Genomic DNA, 22,543 nt, shown 5'->3' with positions numbered 1-22,543 from the left:
TGAAGGCAGACCATATACACCCAGGTCAAGTGTTTTTCCAGTTTATTTTTGAAAACCTCCTATGATGGACCATCAGCAACACTGGAAGGCAAGATGTTCCACTGATTGTTATGGAAAAAATATCTCCTTATTTCTAGGTTGGATCTGTCTAACAAGGTTCCATTTCTTGTCCTTCCCTCTGATACTTTGGAGAATGTGTCAATCTTCTTCCTTGGTCTTCATCAAATGCAATGGAGGGAACTTGTGAAAGCCATTTTCCATCATACGTCGCAATAATACTTTTAGATCTCTAAAAAGAGATCCTGTCCTAAGTCTGTTGGGATATCCTCAAACAGCACTATTTGCATCAGGAGAAGCATAAGGGCACTTATCTGGTCACTGGCTATCTGTCAGCAGAAACCACTTAGAAATATATATGGGACAGTCAGACCAGGCTCTAAGCAAAAGCCTAAAAGGTTACAATTCCATCATTTGATAATGGCAGTATCCTAAAAAGACCAGAGATGGCATTTCAGTTCCTCAGAATGCCATCCTTGAACAAGATAAAGTTAGTTCAGTTCAGAAACCAAATTTTTGTATCTACTAATAATCAGAAGAGGGCCTATTAATTGTCTCTAGTATCATTGTTATCATCTTAACATAAATCATGGCTTTTGTCCTTTAAAAGCAAAACCTGCTATATGATGGCTGGGCTTGGGATCTGAACATCAAATTCATCCGGTAAGTACTCTGGAGAGGAATTTCTTTGAAGACCCTGACCTTGCAATGCTGTAGCTCTGTCCAAATGCACATTCCCCCTCCCCCCACAACTTAGTAGCATCCAGTAGTTTAAAACATGTTAATTTAAATGGGACATTTTCTTGACTTAATTGGATTATGGTCTATAGGTTACATTTGCCTCACATTCTTCTAGCTTTAGATGCGGCAGTGGCAATCCTTGAAGTTATGGACTGATTTTGTGCTCTCCTACTCTTGCCCAAGGAAAGTTCTCCATGAAACCCTCCCTAACAAAATTCTTCAAGCTTTCTTCAATGCTAGGTTGAAATATGTGTATTTGGGAGATGGCAGAAAATTAGACCTACATGAAACGTATTATTCCCCTTGCTAATCAACCCCAATCTTGTTTTTACTACAGTATATTCCTCCCCATTCACTTTAGTCCCAATATCCAAAGTAACAGGTGAGAAAACCTAATCCTTTATCACTTTTATAATATAGGAACAATGGTGAAAAAACAATAGTGCCAGTGGAGCTGAGCACCGCTTAATCCTGTTTCATGAATGGAGTGGGACTTAGATGAAGGCAACCATCATGGGAAATGCATAAACAAGGATGCTGTCAAGGTAAGTTTGTCATGATTCCCATGCAAATGGGAAGAGGATTTCCTATGCTAGCCGACCCATTTCTTGTTGTGAATATCTTTCCCCCATCCCCAAATACACTTTCTCACACATATACTATTTCAAATAGTTTAATTTTAAAAATATTCTCTTCAGTGCTAAAATATCTCTTTTCTTCCCTGCGTGGCCAGCACTTTTCATGGCAGCAGGGCCCTGATCATGAAGTCAGTTCCACATGCAGATTGTGATGGGGAGGACAGATCTGCAGAGACTAGAGAGGGTCAGGCGATTGGTGCTAGCTGTGCTAGGTGGCTATTCCACCCCTGAGAAGGGCTGCTCAGAGACAATACCCCTTTGGTACCTGGGAAGATATTCTTCACTCCGAGGCCCATTTGCCAGACTGCAAAGGAGAGCCCTTTAGCCACCTAGATGCAGCCCAGCCTTCACTTCCTAGAACACCTTCTTAGCTGCAGCACCATTATCCTTCCCTGGAGGGGAAAGTTTTTGCTCCCTCCAGCACTAATGGCTTAACCCCACAACTATTGCACAACATCCCAGGCAGACTTCCACCAGGTCCTGACTCACTTCCAGAGAGAATCTTTCACTGTCTGGAGGAGAAAGGACAGGAAAGAATTTGTGAGCTACCTGTTAAGTGCAGATAACTCCTCTTTCTTACAGGAACCTTCTTAGCTGCAGTCCCCAAAGCTCACAAAGAGGATAAATAAAAAGTATACAAGAGAGGTTGTAACCACCTCATTCCTTAAGCGTGCAAGTCAAGAGGATGTGGCTGAGAGGAGATTGCACAAAAGGGACAAATCTTAACACAGGATTAGCAACATTTCATCTGGAGAGGTTATGGAAAGAGCAGGTTGATTCTTGGAGGACACTGCACAGGAGAGAAACACGGAGGTGGAGAATACCAACTTTCAAACAGTGGTATTTTCAGAGGGAGGGGCAGGTGGAGTTTTGAAAACAACTGCATCACAGGATGAAGCAGACTGACTAGCTCTCAGAGGCTGCATGACATATGGAGTTCTGATCTGCACAAAATCTCTTAAGTGGAGGTGCACCAGAATCTTCCTCCCCTCCGTTCACCTGAAATAAATAAAAATATGGTTAGCTGGGTTGTCAATACAGGCATGACCATTTGGTTATGACCATTTGTTTAGCGACTTTTCAAAGTTATAGTGGTGCTGAATGATTGCTAGTTAAGTGGTCCTTGAAATTTCATCAATGCCCTCAGTCGTATAATCAAAATTTGAATGGTTGGCAGCCTGTGCACATTTATGACCTCAGGGTACACTTCAGCTCCCTCCTTTTGTCTGTTTTTCCCCCATCTCTGCCCTTTGGGCTGTCCTCTACTCCGCTGCCTCTGCTGCCCCATTAACCCAGATGACCTTTGCCACCTGGTCAGCAACAGGAAGATGGCAAAGGTCATCTGGGGGCAGTGGGGAACAGTGGGGGAGGGCTAAACAGCCAAAAGGGCAGAGATAGGAGAGGAGATGGGTGGGCAGAGTGAATTGAAGCAAAGGTAAGTGCTGCAGGACAGGAGAAACATGGGGTCCTGACCTGGCAGTGGTGAGTCTTGGCCTAATGACCAGAGCCAGGACTACTTGGAAGTGCCATGGTTAAGTGATGTTTTGCCTAACAAATGCTTCACCCAACAACAAAAATTCTGTCCTAATAGGGATGTAACCTGACAGACTGTATAGAACGTGAACAAAACCTGTTTTACAATGCTGATATGAAAAATGTGGAAATATTTCCAATGATGTGACCACATCCCTTTCTTAAATGAGATTCGTCCAGAAGTACATGATTGGATTTTCTGAAATGAATGTGGACATTATGAACATTATTCATGTGCTTTGAACAGCCTCTTCTAACTGTCTAAACCTGAACTTTGTACCTTGTGTTCATGCCAGTATTACAAAAGTTGTTGGCCACCATCTTTTTAGTTTAGAAAGTTGAAGAAACTTCAACTTCCTAAACTAACTTATATCCCAGGATTTCCTGATCTTCAACTATCCTGCTTAATTTTTCTGAGATCAGCCAAAGTTGATTTAATGCTGCCATCTACTGTGTAAAGCAGTTATTAAAACCACTATAATCTAAGTAAGTCTCTTTTTTCAGGGTAATGAAAAGACACAAGTTCTATGAGGTGTAAAATGATGATTTTTTTTTTGTATATTTGAGATTACTATGCATATTTTGGGTTTGGGACTGTGATTGTCTGGCTGCAGTGCCGCAGATACTCCAAGAATCAGTTCCTCGACCATCACAGAAAGGATTGAGAAATATGAAATTAATGTTGGTCTTGCTTTACCTTCAGCATTTATGGTTTGTTGAGTGACAAGGCCCTTATCTATGCAGGGCACAAACAAGGAGAAACACCCACCCCTGGAAGGTTCCATATTCAAATGGCCATTACTTATTTTATAATCTGATATTGCTAAGAAGTGAATCAGCAACCAAGGAATAGTGTATGGTTTCCTAGAGTTAGGGTTATGGAGATGTGTAAGGCACTGTAACCCTTTTGAAAATGGAAGCAAATAAGTGTTTTCAATTGATATTTGAATAAGACTATCAAGAATATGTGAATGACTCTATTATTGTTTTTGTACCACAGGATCTGTCAGTCTCTTTGCTAAATGCTGTTTCTTTTCTATTTTTTAGGCTACATGTTTATAGTAACCAAAAAATACAAAGTGTAATACGTGGCCAAGATGTGACTGTCATCTAATGCTTCACTGCATGGTACCTGTCATAATGTAGTAATATTTGCTCTTCTGAAAATCTTATGTTTCCTTGCCTTTGGACCTCCCAAACAGGAAATATTGTGGAGCTATTACAGATGAACTAAAGCAGGGCCTTCAAATCCTTCAGATTCTTGGTAAAAAGAATATTCAGTTCAGCAAAAGATATTTTTTTTAAAAAAAACCTATCCAGTGTATTATGAAGGCTTTAGCCTTAAAAGATACTACGATATTGATTTGCAATTACATCATGGGTTGCCAGTATTTTTTTTTAAATTTGTTGTTGTTGCTGTATCAGAGGAAACCCCTAATGGGGTCTCCAACCTTTCTGGTTTTGTGGAGTGGCAGAGTGGGGGGTGGGGTGGGGAAAGGGATGGTTTTGTGCTCACCTGCCTGCTGTGCACGCAAGTGGAGCTGTGTGCACACGTGTGCTCACCTGCTGCTATGCCCCGATTCTGAATGGGCCTCGGCCTGGTATTGGGCCATGGCCTGGGGGTTGGGGACCCCTGCCATAGTGGTTTTCCAGTAGAATAATTGCCTTCCAGATCTGTAAAATCATTTTTAAGGGACTTTTCTTTCTCCCCACTCGTTGCTTATCCAGAAAAGCACAGGCTGCAGAAGGATGTATCAGCCACTCTTGATTAAACAACATCTCAGAAGTGGAACATCTGAATGACTACATTTGGTCTGGAGAGCTATACAGGACTGGACTTGCTTAGCACTTGATGAAATAACTCCAGGGAATACCTGGGAGACTAGGCTGTCCTAAGAAATCATGTCAGAAAAGGGCAATGACAGATTACTAAGGGAGATATATGGATGTATCCATCAAGATGCTAGAAATCAAGCTGGCCTTGACACATATTTTATTTTAGATTGTAACACATGGAAAATTAACCAGAGCTAATCAACTTTCTGATTAAATTCATGGGCTGGCTAGGAACTCTAGCTGAATGTTCAGACAGAAATGTGTGAATATTAATACTGTATGCTGCTAAAGAGTGTGGGTCTGAATCTGCCTTAGGAAGCTGTTGCCTATTCCATAGGCCTTACCTGAGCCTTGAGTTTTACTGGCTCTTCTTTTGTAAGGGTTGGAGGCTCATCAGCTACTTCTGATGGAGGGAGAGCAGGTTCTGAAAGTTAACAAGAAAAATGGGTCAGTGACACTTCAAGGTTTTTATTGAACTGGAGAAGTATGGCTATTCAATACTCCGGAGAAGTCAAAAATAGCAAGGATAGTATGCTGTTACTACTGAAGCCCCTTACCAGTAATTCTACATAATATGTCAGGCCTGTCTTAGTTCTCCCTCAGTGGCGACAGGAATGAGTTTTTGTGATGCCACAACTCTTTAGCCAAATGACTCACCTTCCAAGGGCTCCTGTCCCAGCGTGGGTGGCTGTGAATCGTCAGTGCGGAAGTCAGAAGTGTGGCTAGGGCTCATGGATTCACTTTGCTGTGGACTGGGACTGGAAGCAGCACTACTGTCTGCCTTTAGCTGATAGGTGTCTGAAAGGGAGCTCTGATTGCTGTTCTCATCTGGGGAAACCAGACAGAAAAAAAAAAAAGACTTTTCAGTGAGCGGGAACCAAAAGTAGCACTGCAGGTATACCTGCAGGATAACTGAAATGAAACTCAGATTTTCAGATGGTTGTTCCCTAAGACATACTACTTCACACCATGGGTAAGTAAAATGTGTAATCCCCTCCCCTTGTCAGGGTCATTCTCGAACAAAGATAGCCAGGACCAGGGGATGGTTTTAGGTCTACTACAGCAGGGGTCTCCAACCTTGGCAAGTTTAAGCCTGGAGGACTTCAACTCCCAGAATTCCCCAGCCAGCAAAGCTGGCTGGGGAATTCTGGGAGTTGAAGTCCTCCAGGCTTAAACTTACCAAGGTTGGAGACCCCCTGTACTACAGTACTTTAACAGACTAGAACAGGGCTGTCAGACTCCTGGCCCATGGACCGGATGCGTCACATGCCGGCCACACCCATGCCTGGTTTAGCGAAGGGGGGAAATGTCCCAATATGTCATGTGATGCCACCGTGACGACGTGAGTTCGACACCCCTGGACTGGAAAGACAAAAACAGACTAGAACACAAAATTCAATTTCATGAGAATTAAATTAAATCAAATTCAAGTTTCTAAGACTTATGGACTGAAGGGATCCTCTGAAATATGCTAAAATACCAGAAACAAGTGAACAGAATTTCCAATAGCTGGAGGCAGAAATTCAGTTGTCCTATACATCTACCGATGACAAACAAAGCCAGACTAAATTTCAAAACTAGGGAGAAAGAGGGAAATTACATTAAAATAGCAATTTTGGACCTTTGGTTATATAACTAATTTAAGTTACACAAATCTCCAAAATGTTTTCCTGACATTTGCAATAGTACATCAGCATATGCTGGAAAGGACCTTGGAGGTCTTCTAGTCCAACTGCTGCCTTCTGGACAAATGGCTGTCCAATCTTTTCTTAAATACCTTCAACTACGAAGCACCCCAACCTCAGAAGGTAAGCTGTTCCACTGATTGTTCTTACTATCAGGAAACTTCTCCTTACTACCAGGTTGGATCTCTCTTTGACAAGCTTCCACCCATTGCTTCTTGTCTTGCTCTCAGGTGCTTCGGAGAATAACTCAGTGCCCTTCTCCTGGGGACTGCCCCTCAAGCATCACAAAACAGTTATGATGTCACCCTTAATCCTTCTCCTCATTAGGATAGACATACCCCAATCCCTTAATTGTTCATGCAGTTTAGTCTCCAGACCCTTTATCATCTTTGTTGCCCTTCTCTTTCTGCACTCTTTCTAGGGTCTCAGCATCTTTTTTGTATCATGGTGACCAGAACTGGACAGGCTTTACTAATGCAATATAGAGCAGCACTATCATTTCTTGTGATCTTGATACTGTACCTTTGTTGATGCAGCCTAGGACTGCACTGGCTTTTTTGGCAGCTGCAAAACACTGTTACTTAAGTGATGATCCACTAGGACCACCAAGATCTCTCATATAGTTACTACTGTTGAACCAGGTTACCACCTAATCTATACCTGTGCATTTGGTTTTTCCTGCCTAAGTGCAGGAATACTGTATTATCGTAACATGGTTTGAAAGACGAGACCATCTAGCCCAGTATCATCCACTTTGACTAGTAATGACTTGCATGATTTTAAATAGGGGTGCTGCTTTCTTGATCCTGTTATGTGGTAATGATGCCCCAGGCTCTTAGAGGACCTCTTTGCCAGTGCTTGCAGAGCCATGTCGCTTCTGCTTTATCAATATGCAAGAAAGACCTGAAATCTAATCACCTTGGAATTCCAGGAGAAGGGAAGAGTTGGCTGCAGTTTCAGCTGGATAGCCATTTGGTTCTGGGGCAGCAGCAGTACCACTGGATTTGGACTTCTCTTTCTTGAAATGAGAAAGAAGGCAGTGAGTGTTGTAGCTAGTATGCAAAAGAAATATCTCTACCACATATATGCACCCTCTACAATTAGCAGTTGGAGCAGATTGGGCTTCAGAGGCCACCAGGAGACTCAAAGGATTCTCCATGAGGAAAGCAAGGCCTCCTTAGCTGGAATGTGATATGTTTTTGAAGAATTAAGCATGAGAGATACAGTTTTCCTGTCATTTATTAAGAAGTCTTTAAATAATGCTCTCCCTCATCACACATCCAAGTTGTCATCTATTTAGAAAATGTACTGCATATGGCTGCCCAACTCACTCCGGGTGATTCCACGGGTGACTTACAGACATAAATATCTCAAATACAAAACCCACCTCCCTACCAATAACAATCAAACAAACCACTATATCATCCTGGGGTCCCCAGGTCCACTGGCAAAAGCATGTCTTCAGGGCTTTTCAAAACAGTATTAATCTGGAGGCCAATCTTATCTCCACAGGGATGATGTTCCACAGGGAAGAAGCCACAATAGAGGAGGCCCTTCTTCATGGTCCCACTACATGATCTCCTTAAGAAAGAGGACCCATAACATACCCTGCCTCCCCAATCTGGTGGGTCAGGTAGAGGTAGCTGGGAAAGGATGGTCCTTGCAAACACACCAAAGCAGAAGGGATTTATTTATGTTTCATTTTTAATTTCCTTGAGAGGGGCAGGAAGTCTACTGAAAATGAACTGACATCTGTCACACTATCGTAAGGATTATCTCTGTATTTTTGTTTGTAGGAAGGGAAAGTAAAAGGTAGCATATTGCTCATTCTGCCGGGCGCCCCAGTTTTTGCCTCATGTTCCAGCAGGACTTGTTCCTTGAAGCTCTCATCCCTTACCTCTTTGCTATCAGCCACAGGCACCCACTTGAATATCCGCAGAGATGTGTCTCCCACTGTTACCCATTTCTTCTCCCTGCATCAAAGCATGAATGAGATTAGATACAGTCAAGCAAACTTCTTCCCCAGCTACAATTTGCAGGTTTGGCTTAGGTTAATAGTGAAGTTATTTCAGGTTTATTGGGTTTCTGCTTTTTTTCTTAAGCTGTACTGAGGCCAAGGTGAAATTGTACAACATAGCATGTCTTCTCACCTTTTGAGGGGAAGGTGAATTGTAGCACTCTATGTTCAGAACTGTAAATGAAACAGTCACCTAGCTCGGGAGTAAATAACATTTTGAAATCCAAATTTAGCTTTTGAGTTGGGCTCATATAACAAAAAATAGGGAGGGTCATGTAAAAAATGAAACAATTTAATTTAATCTATGTTAAGTTACATATGGTTAATAAAATAACTTCTCAGACTAATATTGTTTTTTTTAATACATTAATAATTATAATGTGGTGGCAGCTTTTTGAAGGCTTGTTAGGGATGCACCCAGGACTTTCAGAGATTGCACAGGCCAGAGTTATAAAACACAGCATTAAAAACAACATAGGGAAAAATAATAGCTGCAAACAAAAAAATATCTTCAATCCATTTAATACAATCTTCTGGTATGTATTAACAGAGTTACAATAAACATGAGACTAATCTTTTTGCATGTTTCCTATAGCTACAAAACTTACTCTAGCTATTGTGGGGAACCACAAAAGAGATCTGAAGTACACAGATAAGAAGTTATTTTCTCAGAATCTCAAGTTGTTTACAGATTCAAATACCAGCATCATTTGATAAGCGGAAATTCTACAGTACTAACCTTTGATACTTGGCAATCGTGTTACTACTGCTTCTCTACCATTGTTCAATATGTTTCAACAGATGTATCAGTAATGTCTAAAGTTGTGTTAATAGCAGCTAGTGATTGTATTAACATAACATAAAAAAACAATTCAGTCCATATAAATGGTTTCAAACTACTTCCAAAAGCAAAACATATTGACCATGTTATACTTTACTGTGATGATATTCACACCATGTTACAACATAATGAAATTTATTCAGTTCAGACCTAGCCATTACTAGTAAACTATGTTTTATGGTTTGGCATGTCGTGTGGAGAAATTTAAGCATTTTTCTCCCAAGAAAAGCTGGTTCTGACAGGCTTGGCTCTTTTATCTTTTGCTGCTGACTTAGAAAAGAAACACTTTTTACTACTTTGGTGCTATTTTACCAATTTCCACTTGTTTATAGCATGCTCCATTCCTTTATCTTGGGAGGATCTGGAAAGCATAGTATTCATTAAACTGACCAATGAACTGCTCAGTCCCTGCTATTTTTCCTTTTAGCCAAAACATCTGGTGCCAGACCTCAGGAATCTGAATTTATTCTCTCCCCCACCCCAAATTTAGCCACTCATTGTCTTCAAACAGTAACCATGTTAGAAATCAATTTCTCTATCCCACTCCTGTACAACTGTATAGTCATGTATCTGTATAATCCAAATTTAAAAAACATACCTGCACCCAGTTGCCAATGAAGTGAACCAGACAAAGTTCATTTCAAGTGCTCTCTGACATAATCTGAGCCATGGGAATATATATTAAAAAACTGCTGGGTGTTTTATGTTTTCCCTCGTTTTAATAGCAGCCAGCCAAAACAAAAAACAAAAAAACCCACCCATTTTTAAGGAGTATACCAATAACCAATCCTTAGTTGTTTATCTTTAGATGTTGAGGTTCAGACACAACTTGCTATATCAGACCAAATACTATGCAACTGTAGAAGAAACATAAACCAGGCCCTGAACAATCACATCCCTGCCACCTAGAAAGAACATGGCTCCCATATACTGGCCCCAAAAACATATCAGCTGCATTGAGCTGCTTGTTTCTCCTTATCAGAACTCTCGAGCTCCAACAAGGAAAATAATGTGTTGGCCAAAATAATAATCCATTGGCTAGAATACTTCTGTGTAGATATGGATCATAACACATGTCTTAGTCAGACATCCCCATTTGCCAAAACAGGGCAGGAAGACATCCCATATGGGGTGTCACCAAATCTCATATTCTGTGGTACAGGGGTCTCCAACCTTGGCAACTTTAAGCCTGGTGGACTTCAACTCCCAGAATTCCCCAGCCAGCAAAGCTGGCTGGGGAATTCTGGGAGTTGAAGTCCACCAGGCTTAAAGTTGCCAAGGTTGGAGACCCCTGCTGTGGTAGACTGATTCTAAAAGATGGAGGCTCTGTTTCTGGCTAATGCGCCCCTACATTCTCACCTGTCTGAAATATGGAGCTGCTGCTATTGGCCTACCTTACAAGGTTATTGTGCAGATTGCTAACGTCACACAATTACAGGTTTTTAAAAATCGAGGTGGGCTGAAATCCTCTTCCCCTTCCTGTTTATGCATACAAAACTTGTGCGGCACCCGCGAACAAGCAAAAATCTCCCTCCTGTCCGCACCCACCTCCAAGCAGCTGGATGAGGCAGGCAGCTGCAGGTAGGCCCGCCAATCCCTATAGCAACCCGGCTCCCTACTTTTTTTTAGCTCCCCTGGGATCGGACTGGTGTAGCGTCACGTCAATCTAAACTATGTGACAGGTCCCACTGCCTGCACTACAAATCGCACAGCTCCCCGCACCCGGCCACTTCAGTTGTTACAAGATGATTGGCCGTTAGGCAAAAGCCCCACCCACCAAAATAAACGCCTGCCACCAGTTGGCTGCTTAGCTGTCACCAAGGCCGCATTCGGCGGGGATTGGTTGACCCCTTATCAGACCCCTCCCCCCCCTGCGACCCCTCCCTTCTGTCCCTCACCATTTGCGAACGCGCTCGATCGCCGCCATGACTTTTTTGATGTCATCCTTGGCGCGGCTGCGGGTCTCTGCCCGCACTGAGCGGCCCGACATGGCGCCTGTGGCCCCAGCAGCCCCAGATCCCGCAGCAGCCGCTGTGCCCACATGCGCATGCGCGTGCCGCCCCTCTACCTCCGTGCGTAACGCGTCAGCGCCCCGCCTGAGGAAGAGTATGGGCTCCTTAAGCGCATGCGCAAGGCGGCTTCATGTGCCCGGTGCATAGGGGAGGTGCGAAGCGAGTTGTGGATTGTCTTTTATAACAGGACAGAGGTTTTGTATGGCTTCAGAAGAACTAGTTTTGTTATGTTATTGATTTATTTTAGATGTAATTAGGGGGAAATGCAGTTATACAGTTTCCTAAAGTGATTAGATGCCAGGGAAAGTAATAGAAAAAGCTGTCATAGAGGGTCTATTTTGGATTCTTAAGACCTAACTTCAAATCGTAGGTACAAATGGAGACAGGCTTTCTTTTATGGCAGATGAGTGTTTCCTTTGAGCCTTGGCAGTGGTATCCTGTGGATTTGGTAGCTTTTTAAATTTTTCCAAACTAGCCTAGTTGTGAGATTTCCTGAGGGTGTGTTCTAAGTTTAGCTCTTCAAAGGTAAAACTGCCTTTTAGATTTCTATTGCTGTTTGTGTTGTATTATGACATCACATACTAAAGAGACAGTTGGATTCTCACATTGAATCATGTACTACCCAAAATATTTAGCCTAGTCAAAAGTATTTGAGGATTCACTTCTTGTATCCAGGAAGTTGGGCTATGTGGACCAGTGCTATGACTCAGTAGAAGGTTCCAAGTTCCTAAATTATGAAGGTGACTTGGCTTACCTGGTTCACATATCATAGAACTTTTCAGAGATTGCTACGTAAAGGGAAATTATAATTTGGAAGATGGCATATAGGCTAGGTTTACTTAACTGTTTGGTTTATGGTAAGTCTTAAGTATTAAAAATAAGGTTCATGAAATAAAATATAGTGCTCTGGTTCACATATAACATTAAGCCAAAACATTCAACCAAAAACAAAGACACTTTGTAATGTATTTATCCAACCATAATGGTACCTGGTTTAGTTTGAATTACTGGAGCACTATGAGGTCCATATACCAAGTTTATTAAATCTGACAAGCTTTTTGTATAGCCCCTTCCATCTAAAGCACTCTTAAGATACATGGTGGCTACACCCACTAATATGAAAATGTGGGAATTGTTACCCTAATACATCTAAATACTCCAGTTTAGGGATGGTTTGAGATACAGCAAATATTTGCAAACTAGAAGTCAACAATTAAGGCAGCTTTAGAACCAATAGCCTGAATATGCATTACATAGTACAGTATCTTATTTCTGTTGTGGCATGTTCTGGATTTGTAGTTATCCCTTAGAGCAGGGATGTCAAACTGGTGGCCCATGGGCTGGATGCGTTATGTGCAGGCCATGCCCATCCCAGCTCCACAAAGGGGGAAAACATTGCAATACATCACGTGATGCCACGAGTTTGACACCTGTGCCTTAGAGTCACTGTCATGTGGAGGGAAGCAATATGCACATTGTATTCTGGTTATGTTTAGGTCCTCAACCTAATCATATGGTCCACAGACTCTTAGCTATAAAGCTGCCAGAGGGAATGGGAACCTAACCTAGGAATATATTTTTTATATTGTAAGCCAATATTGTAAGCACTTTTAAGACTACTCCTTACAGAGGATTGCAGTAATCCAATGAAGTAAGCTTAGTGAAGGTAATATTAGCTTTCCAGTATAGTCCCATGATATTTGAAAAGTAGAGGTACAGACATCTTCAAATTCAACTTAGGTAATTCTTGGTGACTTTATGTATACACCATTGTAGTTTTAATGGGAATAGCATGGAAGTGACTTGCCATTGCTTTCTCGTGGATACTTTTTTCAGCTTCTGTCTGGACTCCTGTCCTTTCTTGAAGATACCACTTAAGTCCAACACCATATAGCTTTTTGAGATATGTGAAGGTCAGCTCAGTGCTGTCTACATCTACTCACAAATAAAAGCCTCTGAGTTACCTGGAAGTTAACCCTATCTACAGATCCCCAATAAGTGAATTATTTTGAATAATAATTGAGATGATTGAATAATTTTAATAATTTTGAATCCTTGACATACTATGATTTATGATTTGTATCTATTCTTTTTTCCCACAGAACTCTTCAAATAAAAAATTCAGAAAGGTCTTTAGTTAGTTTAGAATGCATTCCTTGATAACTTCACTTTACTTTGGACATGGTTTTGACAGTGACTGATTTTATCCAAGTAGTTTCAACTCTGTATGCTCAAGTACAGAATGTGAATAATTTTGAATTCTTTGTGCAATATATTATTGAATTTGATTGCGTAGGTAGTATTTGACTTACAATAATTGGGATTGGATTTCCAGTAGTAAGTTGTTATAGTAATAAGTTGGGGCAAACCATGTGATTCCATCCTATTTTAAAACATTTGTTTATGGTGGTCATTAAGAGAACAGTGCAAGTCATAAAGGTAAACCCATAGATTGAACTGGGCAGTTTTTGCCAAAACTGGCAAAATGTCATAACTCAAAAAGTCAAAATAAGTCATAAATCACACTCACATGAGCATAGAATGCTGCACTTAGTTGAAAAGGTGAGCTAAGCACCTTGAAGGCAGTCATATGACTCTGAAGGGGAGCACATTTTACAACAGCCAGAAGTGTTTTATGGGTGGGAAATCACCTGTTCTGGGCCCATCATAATTTTAAACAGTTGTTAAGTGACTGACCATAAGTTGAGGACTACTTGTATTTTTGTACTTGATGTTTATTCTTGTTTGTAATCTAAAGATGAGAAAGCTATAAATATACTACTAACCAAACCCATCCTTTTTCAGGGAAGCATGTATCAGAGAATTCACAACATCTCTCAAAACTGAACTGAGTAAAGAGCCTACAAGGAGCTAATGCAGATAACAGTTAGCTAGGTTTTTTTTTCTATTATGTTTCTACAAAAATATAATTAAATGGGATGTGACTCAACCCTACGCACCAATTGACAATTAGAGCAACAGGACAAACTGTCTTGTCTTCCCTGTTCTAAATAGTCTTTAGGAAATCCCAGGAAGCAACAGCTGTGCAAAAAATGTTTTATTAATTCTCATTCTGCATATTAAAAAAAACTAGCCCCAAATTTGCACAGAAAACATGCTTTTTGGAGCAATTCACTTCTTCTTGCCATAGATACTATCCAATGCACTCTGGGCGTCTGTTATTTGTTGCTGCAGTCTCTGCTTAGTAGACTCATTAGAAGCCTTTTTCAGCAGCGTCTTCATTTCTTCCACCACAGCCCTATACCCAGTTGTGTTGTGGAAGACACGGATGGCTCGGTCCCCACAGGAAATCAGGAAGCGACTGTTCACATCAAAGGCTAAGTCTGTTATGTGCTCTCCATGAGCACCTTCAAAGTACTCTTCCTCCTCTCCTCGCTGGGTATTATAGAGAAAGATGCCGGTGCTGCTGGAAATGGCCACTGCCCGTGCATCAGGAGCCAGAGCAATGCGGCAGGGCTCAGTTACCTTGCAACTGCCTGTCAGCAATAGGTAAGGATCTTGTTGCTTCTTGTATTCAACATCTGTGTCCCAGAACTTCCAAGTGCCATCCTTTGAAACTGTTGCCATCCTGTTAGGGTGAGAGAATGGCACATATTATTTAGCAATTTCAAGTTAATACTATAGTTTGATGAATGTACTGGCTTGGCTCTGGTAGGGTCTTTCAGCTTCTTGTTTTTTATGCTTCCTTTCTTCAGTTCTAATGTCCAGAAGCTAACCACAGAGCTCCCCGTGATTATATAATTCAGATCACAAATTTGGGAAATGGTTATGCACATAGACATACTCCGTACGTATGATGTACATGCCTTCAAGTGATCTGATAAAACTCAAATATCCCTCAGTAATATTTTAAGACTTCAGCTGGCCTGCTGGTGTCAGAATGTATCTCTTTTTAGTTTCCTGAGAATTCATTTATTTGATGTATATAGTTGCCTATCTCATATATGTGACTCTGAGCCATTGCCAAGTTAAAAACGTAAAACAATATAACAAAATAATCCTAAGCTTATAATAAAATATATAAAAAGATTAAAAACTGTTTAAAAAAACCTGCAGGAGAGCATACTCAATTGCCCTAGCAATATAGCCACATTTAGGAATGCTAGGCTATAAATTTAAGACATAAAAATATCCATTACATAAAGATTCACATGTCTTTGGAGCATAAAGGCTAAGAAAGGAATGAGGGAAATATGATATGAAGACCTCTAAATAATCACCTTTAGTAAAAATTTCATGTTAATCTTTTGTATAGTCTTGTAGTATCTTAAAATACTTTTTAATATATAAAACATAAAGTTTCAGGGATCATCCTTTGCTTCATTCCCCATTGACTTTGCTTGTCAGAATGTCACAAAAGCTTTTCATATGACCCCGGGGCACTGCAGCTGTCATAAATATGAATCCTACTAAATAAACCAACTGAGAACCTATTAACAAAGGACATTGCTGAAGAATGGACCACTTATTAATTGCATGTACTTAACTCCATTAATTCATAATTTAATATATTTTCTGAGTCTACAGAATACATAAAATTGTGAATCAAATGGCTTGGCTTAAAACAACATAAGCCCCCCACAAAAAACTCTAGCCCCAAATTAATCAAACTTCGCAAGTTGTCTGAATTCATTTGGTAAGTTCTGATTTGAGCTGGCTAAATACTGTATATTGTGGGAACATAGCCATTTAATCTTCAAAGGAAATTCCTCCATTGGTTTATAAAGAGGAAGGAAGCAACTCCAAAGGGCCTTCTCTTCCTCACACCAAGGGTATCAGGAAAACTAGACAGAGGACTCAAAGGGAAAATGTGAACAAGTTATTATAAAAAATGTTATTATTCCATAGAAATGAGAGATAGCTTCTCACCGCCGAGAGTCATTGGAAAAAGCAAAGGAATACACGCCAGCCTTATGCCCCTTCAGCTCAAAGGCTCTGATCACTTCCCGGAAATCTCCACTCTTGCTGAAACACACTTCCCACACCTTTACATCAGGAGTGAATCCACATGAACCAACAAACCTATAGGAAAGGAAATGCCAAAATGAATAGAACCACTTTGTGAGCTGCCGCTTTTCTGTTCATCAATATTATTTAGAGCACAAAGATCTTTATCCTTCTGACAATAAACAAGTGACTGCCCTTCCTTACCTCCCACATGGTGACACAGTAGCAAAGGTGTTGTTCATCTGGTTGGTGTTGATGCTAGCCAGAATTTCCCCCTTCATGTCCCAGATCAGGATGGTGGTGTCACTGGAGGCACTCATGATATACTTCCCTGGGGAATAAAGGGCAAAGATAAGGCTACAATTCTGACAGGCCGATGCAGCTGTATATATTATTCAGGAAACCAAGCAAATTAATTTGCTTTTAAGGAAATAAAGCTGAACCATTCCCTAGCTAGGCTGTTCAAAAGACCAGCTTTCATACCTGTATCAGCAACCCCAATATTAATGATAGGAGCCTTGTGCTGCTTTGGAAATTCTTCTGGGATTGCGATGTATGTAAAAGTGCCATCCTCTTTCTTTGTCATTTTAAAAACTCTGAGGGTGTCTCCATTTGCCAACCAAACAATGAAAGCTCTGAGAGAAGGAAAGAAAGGCATATAAGCAACACAACGAGCACAAAGAAGCTGCTGCTCTGCTTGGTAGTCATATACCACAATGGTTTGCGAAGCACGTGAAAATGCGTCCATGTTTGCAAGTTCAGACTAGCTTCATTTCTTACTGCTGCTCTAGCTGCTTTTCTGCCAAAAGGAATCACAGCAAGACAAAATCTTCAGACTCTTTATGAGACTGAAACAACTCATCAGGTCAGCCTGTCCTTTTTTGCAGTGATCTTCCTACAAAGTTTCTACAAACCCTTCTTCAGTTTAGTTTTTATTATATTATTGTTTTGATTGTACACACTGGGTATTTTCCTTCAGGATTAGGGCAGGTTACAAGTAAGCAGTTAATGCAAAGGATATTATCCAAATCTCCATCCTACCTGGAATCCGGGAAGAAGCGGACCAGGGTAGCGTGATCCAGTTCCACATTAACCCGCATGTAGCGATGCTCCCTCTCCAAAATGTCTTTGATACTCCAGATACGCACCGTGCGGTCATCAGAACAGGATGCCAAATACTTTCCATTATTGCTGAAGTCCAAGCAGGTGACATTTCCACTGTGGCCCTGCAGAAAAAAAAAATATTTTGGCTTATGAATAAATCTAGGTATCTTTTATACTGGAGATCTGTTAGTTAAGGAGCAAGAAGCAGTTTAAAAGAAAAGAAAAGATTTGTTTGGAAATTGTGGATATAAGAAAGAAAGTGTACTTTCAAGGAAACAGAAACCTCATGACCTTTAACATCTTTTCCAATTTTACCATAAGCATTCCAACCTCAGAACAGGCTAATTCAACTTTGAAATAGTGATCAAATTGTTTTGGAATCAGGATATACTTAGTGAAATTGGAAAAGAAAATTTAGGGTGTTTTAGTCTCAAAACTATTTGCTTTCTTCTGCTATCTATCTGTTAACAAAACCATTGCTATGGATCATCCAGTAAACAGCTGGATTCCCACTTATCTTCTTGGACAAGTAGATAAAATCAACTAAAGCAAAATGCTTGTAAGTTCATCAATAAACAGGAAGATATAATGGTAAAGCTGTGGCAGGATGGACCCTGCTTTTTCATATCACAAAGTTGTTTATTTCTGCATAGTAGCTCAGGATTTCAAAATAAAAACCAGATAAAGTAATTACATTCAAAGCACACCCCATGGTATGGGGTATGGAGGAGGCAGGTCCTAGAAAACGAAAGCTATACAATATGAATTAGATCCTTTTTCACAGCAACCTGGTGAATTTTTCCAGAAATGTTCACTGTTACCATTGAATAGTACAGTTACAAATTCTGACTTCCCAAGATTTTGGAAACGAGATGGCAGAAGTGTTCAGTTATTTTTCTAACTTCACCTTTAAACTTCCAATTATTACTGCATTTTTAATTATTTCTACTACCAAGAATAAAAGTAGGCCAGGTGGCAGACACATGTATGATTGGCTCAAAAAAAAAAAGTGAAATAGTGGCATGTAAGAATAAGTTACCCACCAGAGCTCACCTTGAGGGCTGAAGCCAGAAGTGGGTGTGTAAAAGTATGCTGTTGGGGCTTCTCTTTTCTAATTCGTTGCTGTTTTGGCTTTTTCAGGCCTGTTTTGCTGGCTGCATCACCATTCACATTTTGATCTGAGGAATTCAGTTGAAGAAAAGCTTTTAACAAATGAAGGGCCAATTGGTTTTAACAATTGTTTGAATCACTAATAGGTTTTTTTCAATCATCCGATCAGTATAAGTAGCCTGCAGCAGAATGCTTTTTAATCTAAAAGCCAAGGTTTTAAAATGAAGTTATTTCTGTATCAGTTAGTTTATTAGTTTAAGACATAAAAATATCCATTACATAAAGATTCACATGTCTTTGGAGCATAAAGGCTAAGAAAGGAATGAGGGAAATATGATATGAAGACCTCTAAATAATCACCTCTAGTAAAAATTTCATGTTAACCTTTTGTATAGTCTTGTAGTATCTTAAAATACTTTTTAATATATAAAACATAAAGTTTCAGGGATCATCCTTTGCTTCATTATTCTTATGATGCCATAAATACTCTTGCCGTTGCAATTGTCAGACATGTGGAGCTAGTTCTGTTTATTGTTGTTTGCCTATACACAGAATCTTGCCAGACACAACTATATACAGGTATTCCTCAACTTACAACCACAATTAAGCCCAAAATTTATGTTGCTAAGTGAGACATTTGTTAAGTGTTTTGTCCTATTTTGTAATCTTTCTTGCCATAGTTGTTAAGTGAATCATTGCAGCTAAGTTAGTAACTGGGTTGTTAAGTGAATGTGGCTTCCCCATTGACTTTGCTTGTCAGAATGTCACAAAAGCTTTTCATATGACCCCGGGGCACTGCAGCTGTCATAAATATGAATCAGTTGCCAAGCATCCAAATTTTGATCATATGACCATGGGGATGCTGCAACAGTCACAAGTGTGAAAAAAGGTCAAAAGTCTCTTTTTTCAGTGCCATTGTAACTTTGGTCACTAAATGAAGTGTTGTTAAGTCGAGGGCTACCTGTATTCTGTGAACTGCTGAGAAGGGGCTATCTTAGCCTTCTTCCTGCCTACCAAACATTCCAACTCCCCTCCTCTTTACCCTCTGGGTGGCAACCCCTCCCTCCTGTGACTCCTGACTACATTCCACCAAAGCAGTGCATTTAAGAATAGTGTTTTGTCATTTAAGATTTTTTTCTAGCTATCTTCCAATGAGCTCAAAATGGCACAGAGTGTTCATTCTTCTCCCATTTTATTATCATAACTCAATGGCTGCATTTCTGCTGTCTCTTAATTTGGTGACTAAATTACCCACCAATTTGCAACACACTTCAACCATAAATTAACCAAACAAGTTGGATTTGCACAACATATTAAGCCACAAGAAGAAAAGAAAAACACATTTATTGCTAGCTTAGTATATTGGGAAAAGCAACTGTGAGATTGTTCTAGTTAAGCATTTGTTATGAAGGCCACTGAGGATAGAATTCCAGTCATCTTAAAGTTGACAAGGTTGAGAAATAAATAGTCCTCAATTTATGATCACAATTGAGTCTAACATTTCTGTTGCTAAGTGCAACATTTGTCAACTGAGTTTTGTCCCATTTTACAACTGTTATTACCACAGTTGTTAAATGAATCACTGCAATTGTTAAATTAGGAACATGATTGTTACATGAATCTGGCTTCCCCATTGTCTTTGCTTGTCAGAAATTCTCAAAAGGTGATCATATGACCCCGGGATATTGCCCCTCATAAATATCAGTTGCCAAGTGTCTGAATTTTGATCATGTGATTTTGGTGTCAAGTTTCCAAGTGATGAAATCCATTAAAAAAGTGAGTAAAGCCCATCTTCCAAAACAAATTTCTTTTATTTAGGAAAGCATCAAATTGGCAAAGTCTGTTGTAATTCCGGATCTGACATAAACCGGAATTACACCACATAATATTGGAAAGTAGAAACAGCCTCCAAAAGTCCCATTCCCCAATAGCAGTAAATCAACATTGCCTGGTGTCATCAATCTCCACCTCCAGGGTCTAGGCAGGGACTTCTTCTGTTCCTACGGGAAGGAAAAATCACCTAGCCAAAACAATCTTCACTAACCACTCCTCCCACCTTAGGAATGTGGTGAGCCCAAAAGCCTCCCCCCATTACCAACAAAGAGAAAGAAAAGGAATATATGATTAGAATATAGAGTTAAATAAAATGGCTACACATGTCAATTTCAGGCTTGACATTTGGTAATGCTGCAAATGTCATAAGTGTGAATAATGGTCATGTCAGTTTTTTCAGTGCCGTTATAACTGGTCACTAAACAAACTATTATAAGTCAAGGACTACCTGTACTGAGACTGTAGCTTTTTGCTGAACATGGGTTTTCTATTAATGACATTCCAGATTTAATTCCCAACCTATAGGTCTAGACAAAAAAACTTTGCTGGGAAGTCCAGAAAGCCCACACCAGCTTGCTTGACCCTATGATGAACCTTTCTTGTCCAAGACCCTTATAAGCAATCTAAAATTTCCTCAATGTGATGCCATAGGCACAGCGACATGAAGCGAGCCCCGTATACATTCCAAGCCATCCGAGGCAATATTTCAGGGTGCATTTTTTTGCCTTTCTGCCAAGACCAATTCCTGCTTTCTTTGTAGCGAAAATGACGGCTCCAAGGCTTCTGCTGAACGTACCTCCAATTTTAAGATTTGAAACCAAGTTTCCCACTCAGACGGATTCTTCCAACCATTACACTGATCCAACGACGCCTTTGCTAGTCAGTCAGAAATGCTTCGGTGACCCAGTCACAAGGCCATGCTAACAACGATAATGGAAATCTGTAGAGCTTCTCAGTCATCCAGGTCACGGTTGTCCCAAAGGTGCTTTTTCAGGAGGCAACTGGACTTTGTTTTTTCTTTTGAAGAAGTTTCGCTTCTCATCCAAGAAGCTTCCTCAGCTCTAACAGGTTAGTGGGGGATGGAAGGATTTATATTCCTTGCGTACAGCTGGACATTTGCATCCTTTTAGAGGCTTCATTGAAGCCCTTGGAGGTTTATCTGTGTCCTCAGGATCACCTGAGTAGTGCTCCTGGTTCCTGTAGTCTGCAATTTTTCTCTGGAAATTAGAGGAAAAATTGCAGATTACAGCAATCAGAAGCACTACTCAGGTGACCCTGAGGACACAGGTAAGCCTCCAAGGGCTTCAACGATTCTAAAAGGATGCAAATGACATGCTGTCTGCAAGGAATATAAATCCTTCCATTCCCCACCATCCTGTCAGAGCTGAGGAAGCTTCTTGGATGAGAAGCGAAACGTCTTCAAAAGAAAAAACAAGAAGGTTCAGTTGCCTCCTGGAAAAAAAAAGCACCTTTGGGACAAAGATCACGGAAAACTATAAAGCGCAGCGCGTTACAGAGAAATTTTTAAGCCGGGAGCTGCCGCGGCTCATTTCTTGCGCAAGATGGAAACGTGGCCTCCAAACCCCGTCCCGCAGAAAGCTGGCGGCGCGGCTTCAGCGCTTCGTCCTCGCTTACCCTCAGGCGCCCCGCTCAGTTTGGCCACGTCGTCCTTGCTCGTCGCGGCCTTCGACCACCGCGTAAGAAACAACAGCAGCCCACACAAAACGACGGCGCCGAGGACCAGCGAGAGGCCCACCAGCGTCGCGGACACGACCGCCTCCCCCATCCTCCGGCAGCGGCGGTCACCTCCTCCGCCGGCTCCCCTCAGCCACCTCAGCGGAGGCGGGGCCGAGCCCAAGCGGAGCGCGCACGCCGCAAGTCGCGGCGGGTAGTATTGGTGTCTCTTCCGTTGCGTGCGCGCCCCCGTCTGAGTTTGGACACCACTTCCGCGAGAGCCACTGGAGACGCATGCGCGTCGCTTTGGCAAGTAGATGTATGTATATATTGAGGAAGGCGCTGCGAATAGGGAAGTTAAATCGTGAGCTTTTAACTCCCTATTTTATTCGTTAGCTTTACACCGACTCTACCTGACTCTGAGATGTACGACAGCAGTAATTACGTCTTGAGGACTAGAAACGCGTTAAATTAAAAGTCGGGGGTCTCTAACC

The 22,543-nt window shown here is 41.0% G+C and overlaps 2 protein-coding genes across 3 annotated transcripts; both read right to left on the bottom strand.

Moving 5' to 3' along the window:
- Positions 1–1,455: 1,455 nt before the first annotated feature.
- On the bottom strand, positions 1,456–11,371 carry BCL7B (BAF chromatin remodeling complex subunit BCL7B). Of its 2 annotated transcripts, none has more exons than XM_087958999.1 (6): positions 11,247–11,371; positions 8,343–8,463; positions 7,409–7,508; positions 5,463–5,633; positions 5,150–5,229; positions 1,456–2,435 (listed from the first exon to the last, which is right to left on the bottom strand). In XM_087958999.1, the coding sequence occupies exons 1-6, from the start codon at positions 11,336–11,338 to the stop codon at positions 2,343–2,345; spliced, it is 657 nt and encodes a 218-aa protein (XP_087815125.1). In that variant the 5' UTR covers positions 11,339–11,371; the 3' UTR covers positions 1,456–2,342. The 2 variants fall into 2 exon arrangements, with proteins under 2 accessions (XP_087815125.1, XP_087815130.1); XM_087959004.1 differs by having other exon boundaries at positions 8,388–8,463.
- A 3,032-nt stretch (positions 11,372–14,403) lies between these two features.
- TBL2 (transducin beta like 2) lies at positions 14,404–22,210 on the bottom strand. Its single transcript, XM_026671660.2, has 7 exons — positions 22,011–22,210; positions 18,486–18,610; positions 17,370–17,554; positions 16,812–16,963; positions 16,533–16,659; positions 16,251–16,403; positions 14,404–14,949 (listed from the first exon to the last, which is right to left on the bottom strand). Exons 1-7 carry the CDS (start codon positions 22,159–22,161, stop codon positions 14,493–14,495), a joined length of 1,350 nt encoding a protein of 449 aa, XP_026527445.1. The 5' UTR covers positions 22,162–22,210; the 3' UTR covers positions 14,404–14,492.
- Positions 22,211–22,543: the final 333 nt, after the last annotated feature.

This window comes from Notechis scutatus, chromosome 1 (genome assembly GCF_049901735.1).
Source record: "Notechis scutatus isolate UNSWTSFEM ecotype Mainland chromosome 1, rNotScu1.2, whole genome shotgun sequence".
In the NCBI taxonomy this organism is placed as follows: domain Eukaryota; kingdom Metazoa; phylum Chordata; class Lepidosauria; order Squamata; family Elapidae; genus Notechis; species Notechis scutatus.
This window is presented reverse-complemented; position numbering and strand designations above follow the sequence as displayed.

Coding starts and splice junctions, on each gene's coding strand:
- BCL7B (XM_087958999.1), bottom strand. CDS start 11,338: ATGTCGGGCCGCTCAGTGCGGGCAGAGACCCGCAGCCGCGCCAAGGAT. Junction 7,509..8,342: donor AAGTCCTGCTGGAACATGAG/GCAAAAACTGGG, acceptor TCTCATTTCAAG/AAAGAGAAGTCCAAATCCAG. Junction 5,230..5,462: donor GGGACAGGAGCCCTTGGAAG/GTGAGTCATTTG, acceptor GTTAACTTTCAG/AACCTGCTCTCCCTCCATCA.
- TBL2 (XM_026671660.2), bottom strand. CDS start 22,161: ATGGGGGAGGCGGTCGTGTCCGCGACGCTGGTGGGCCTCTCGCTGGTC. Junction 18,611..22,010: donor ACTGAGCGGGGCGCCTGAGG/GTAAGCGAGGAC, acceptor TGAATTCCTCAG/ATCAAAATGTGAATGGTGAT. Junction 16,660..16,811: donor TATTGGGGTTGCTGATACAG/GTATGAAAGCTG, acceptor TTTATTCCCCAG/GGAAGTATATCATGAGTGCC.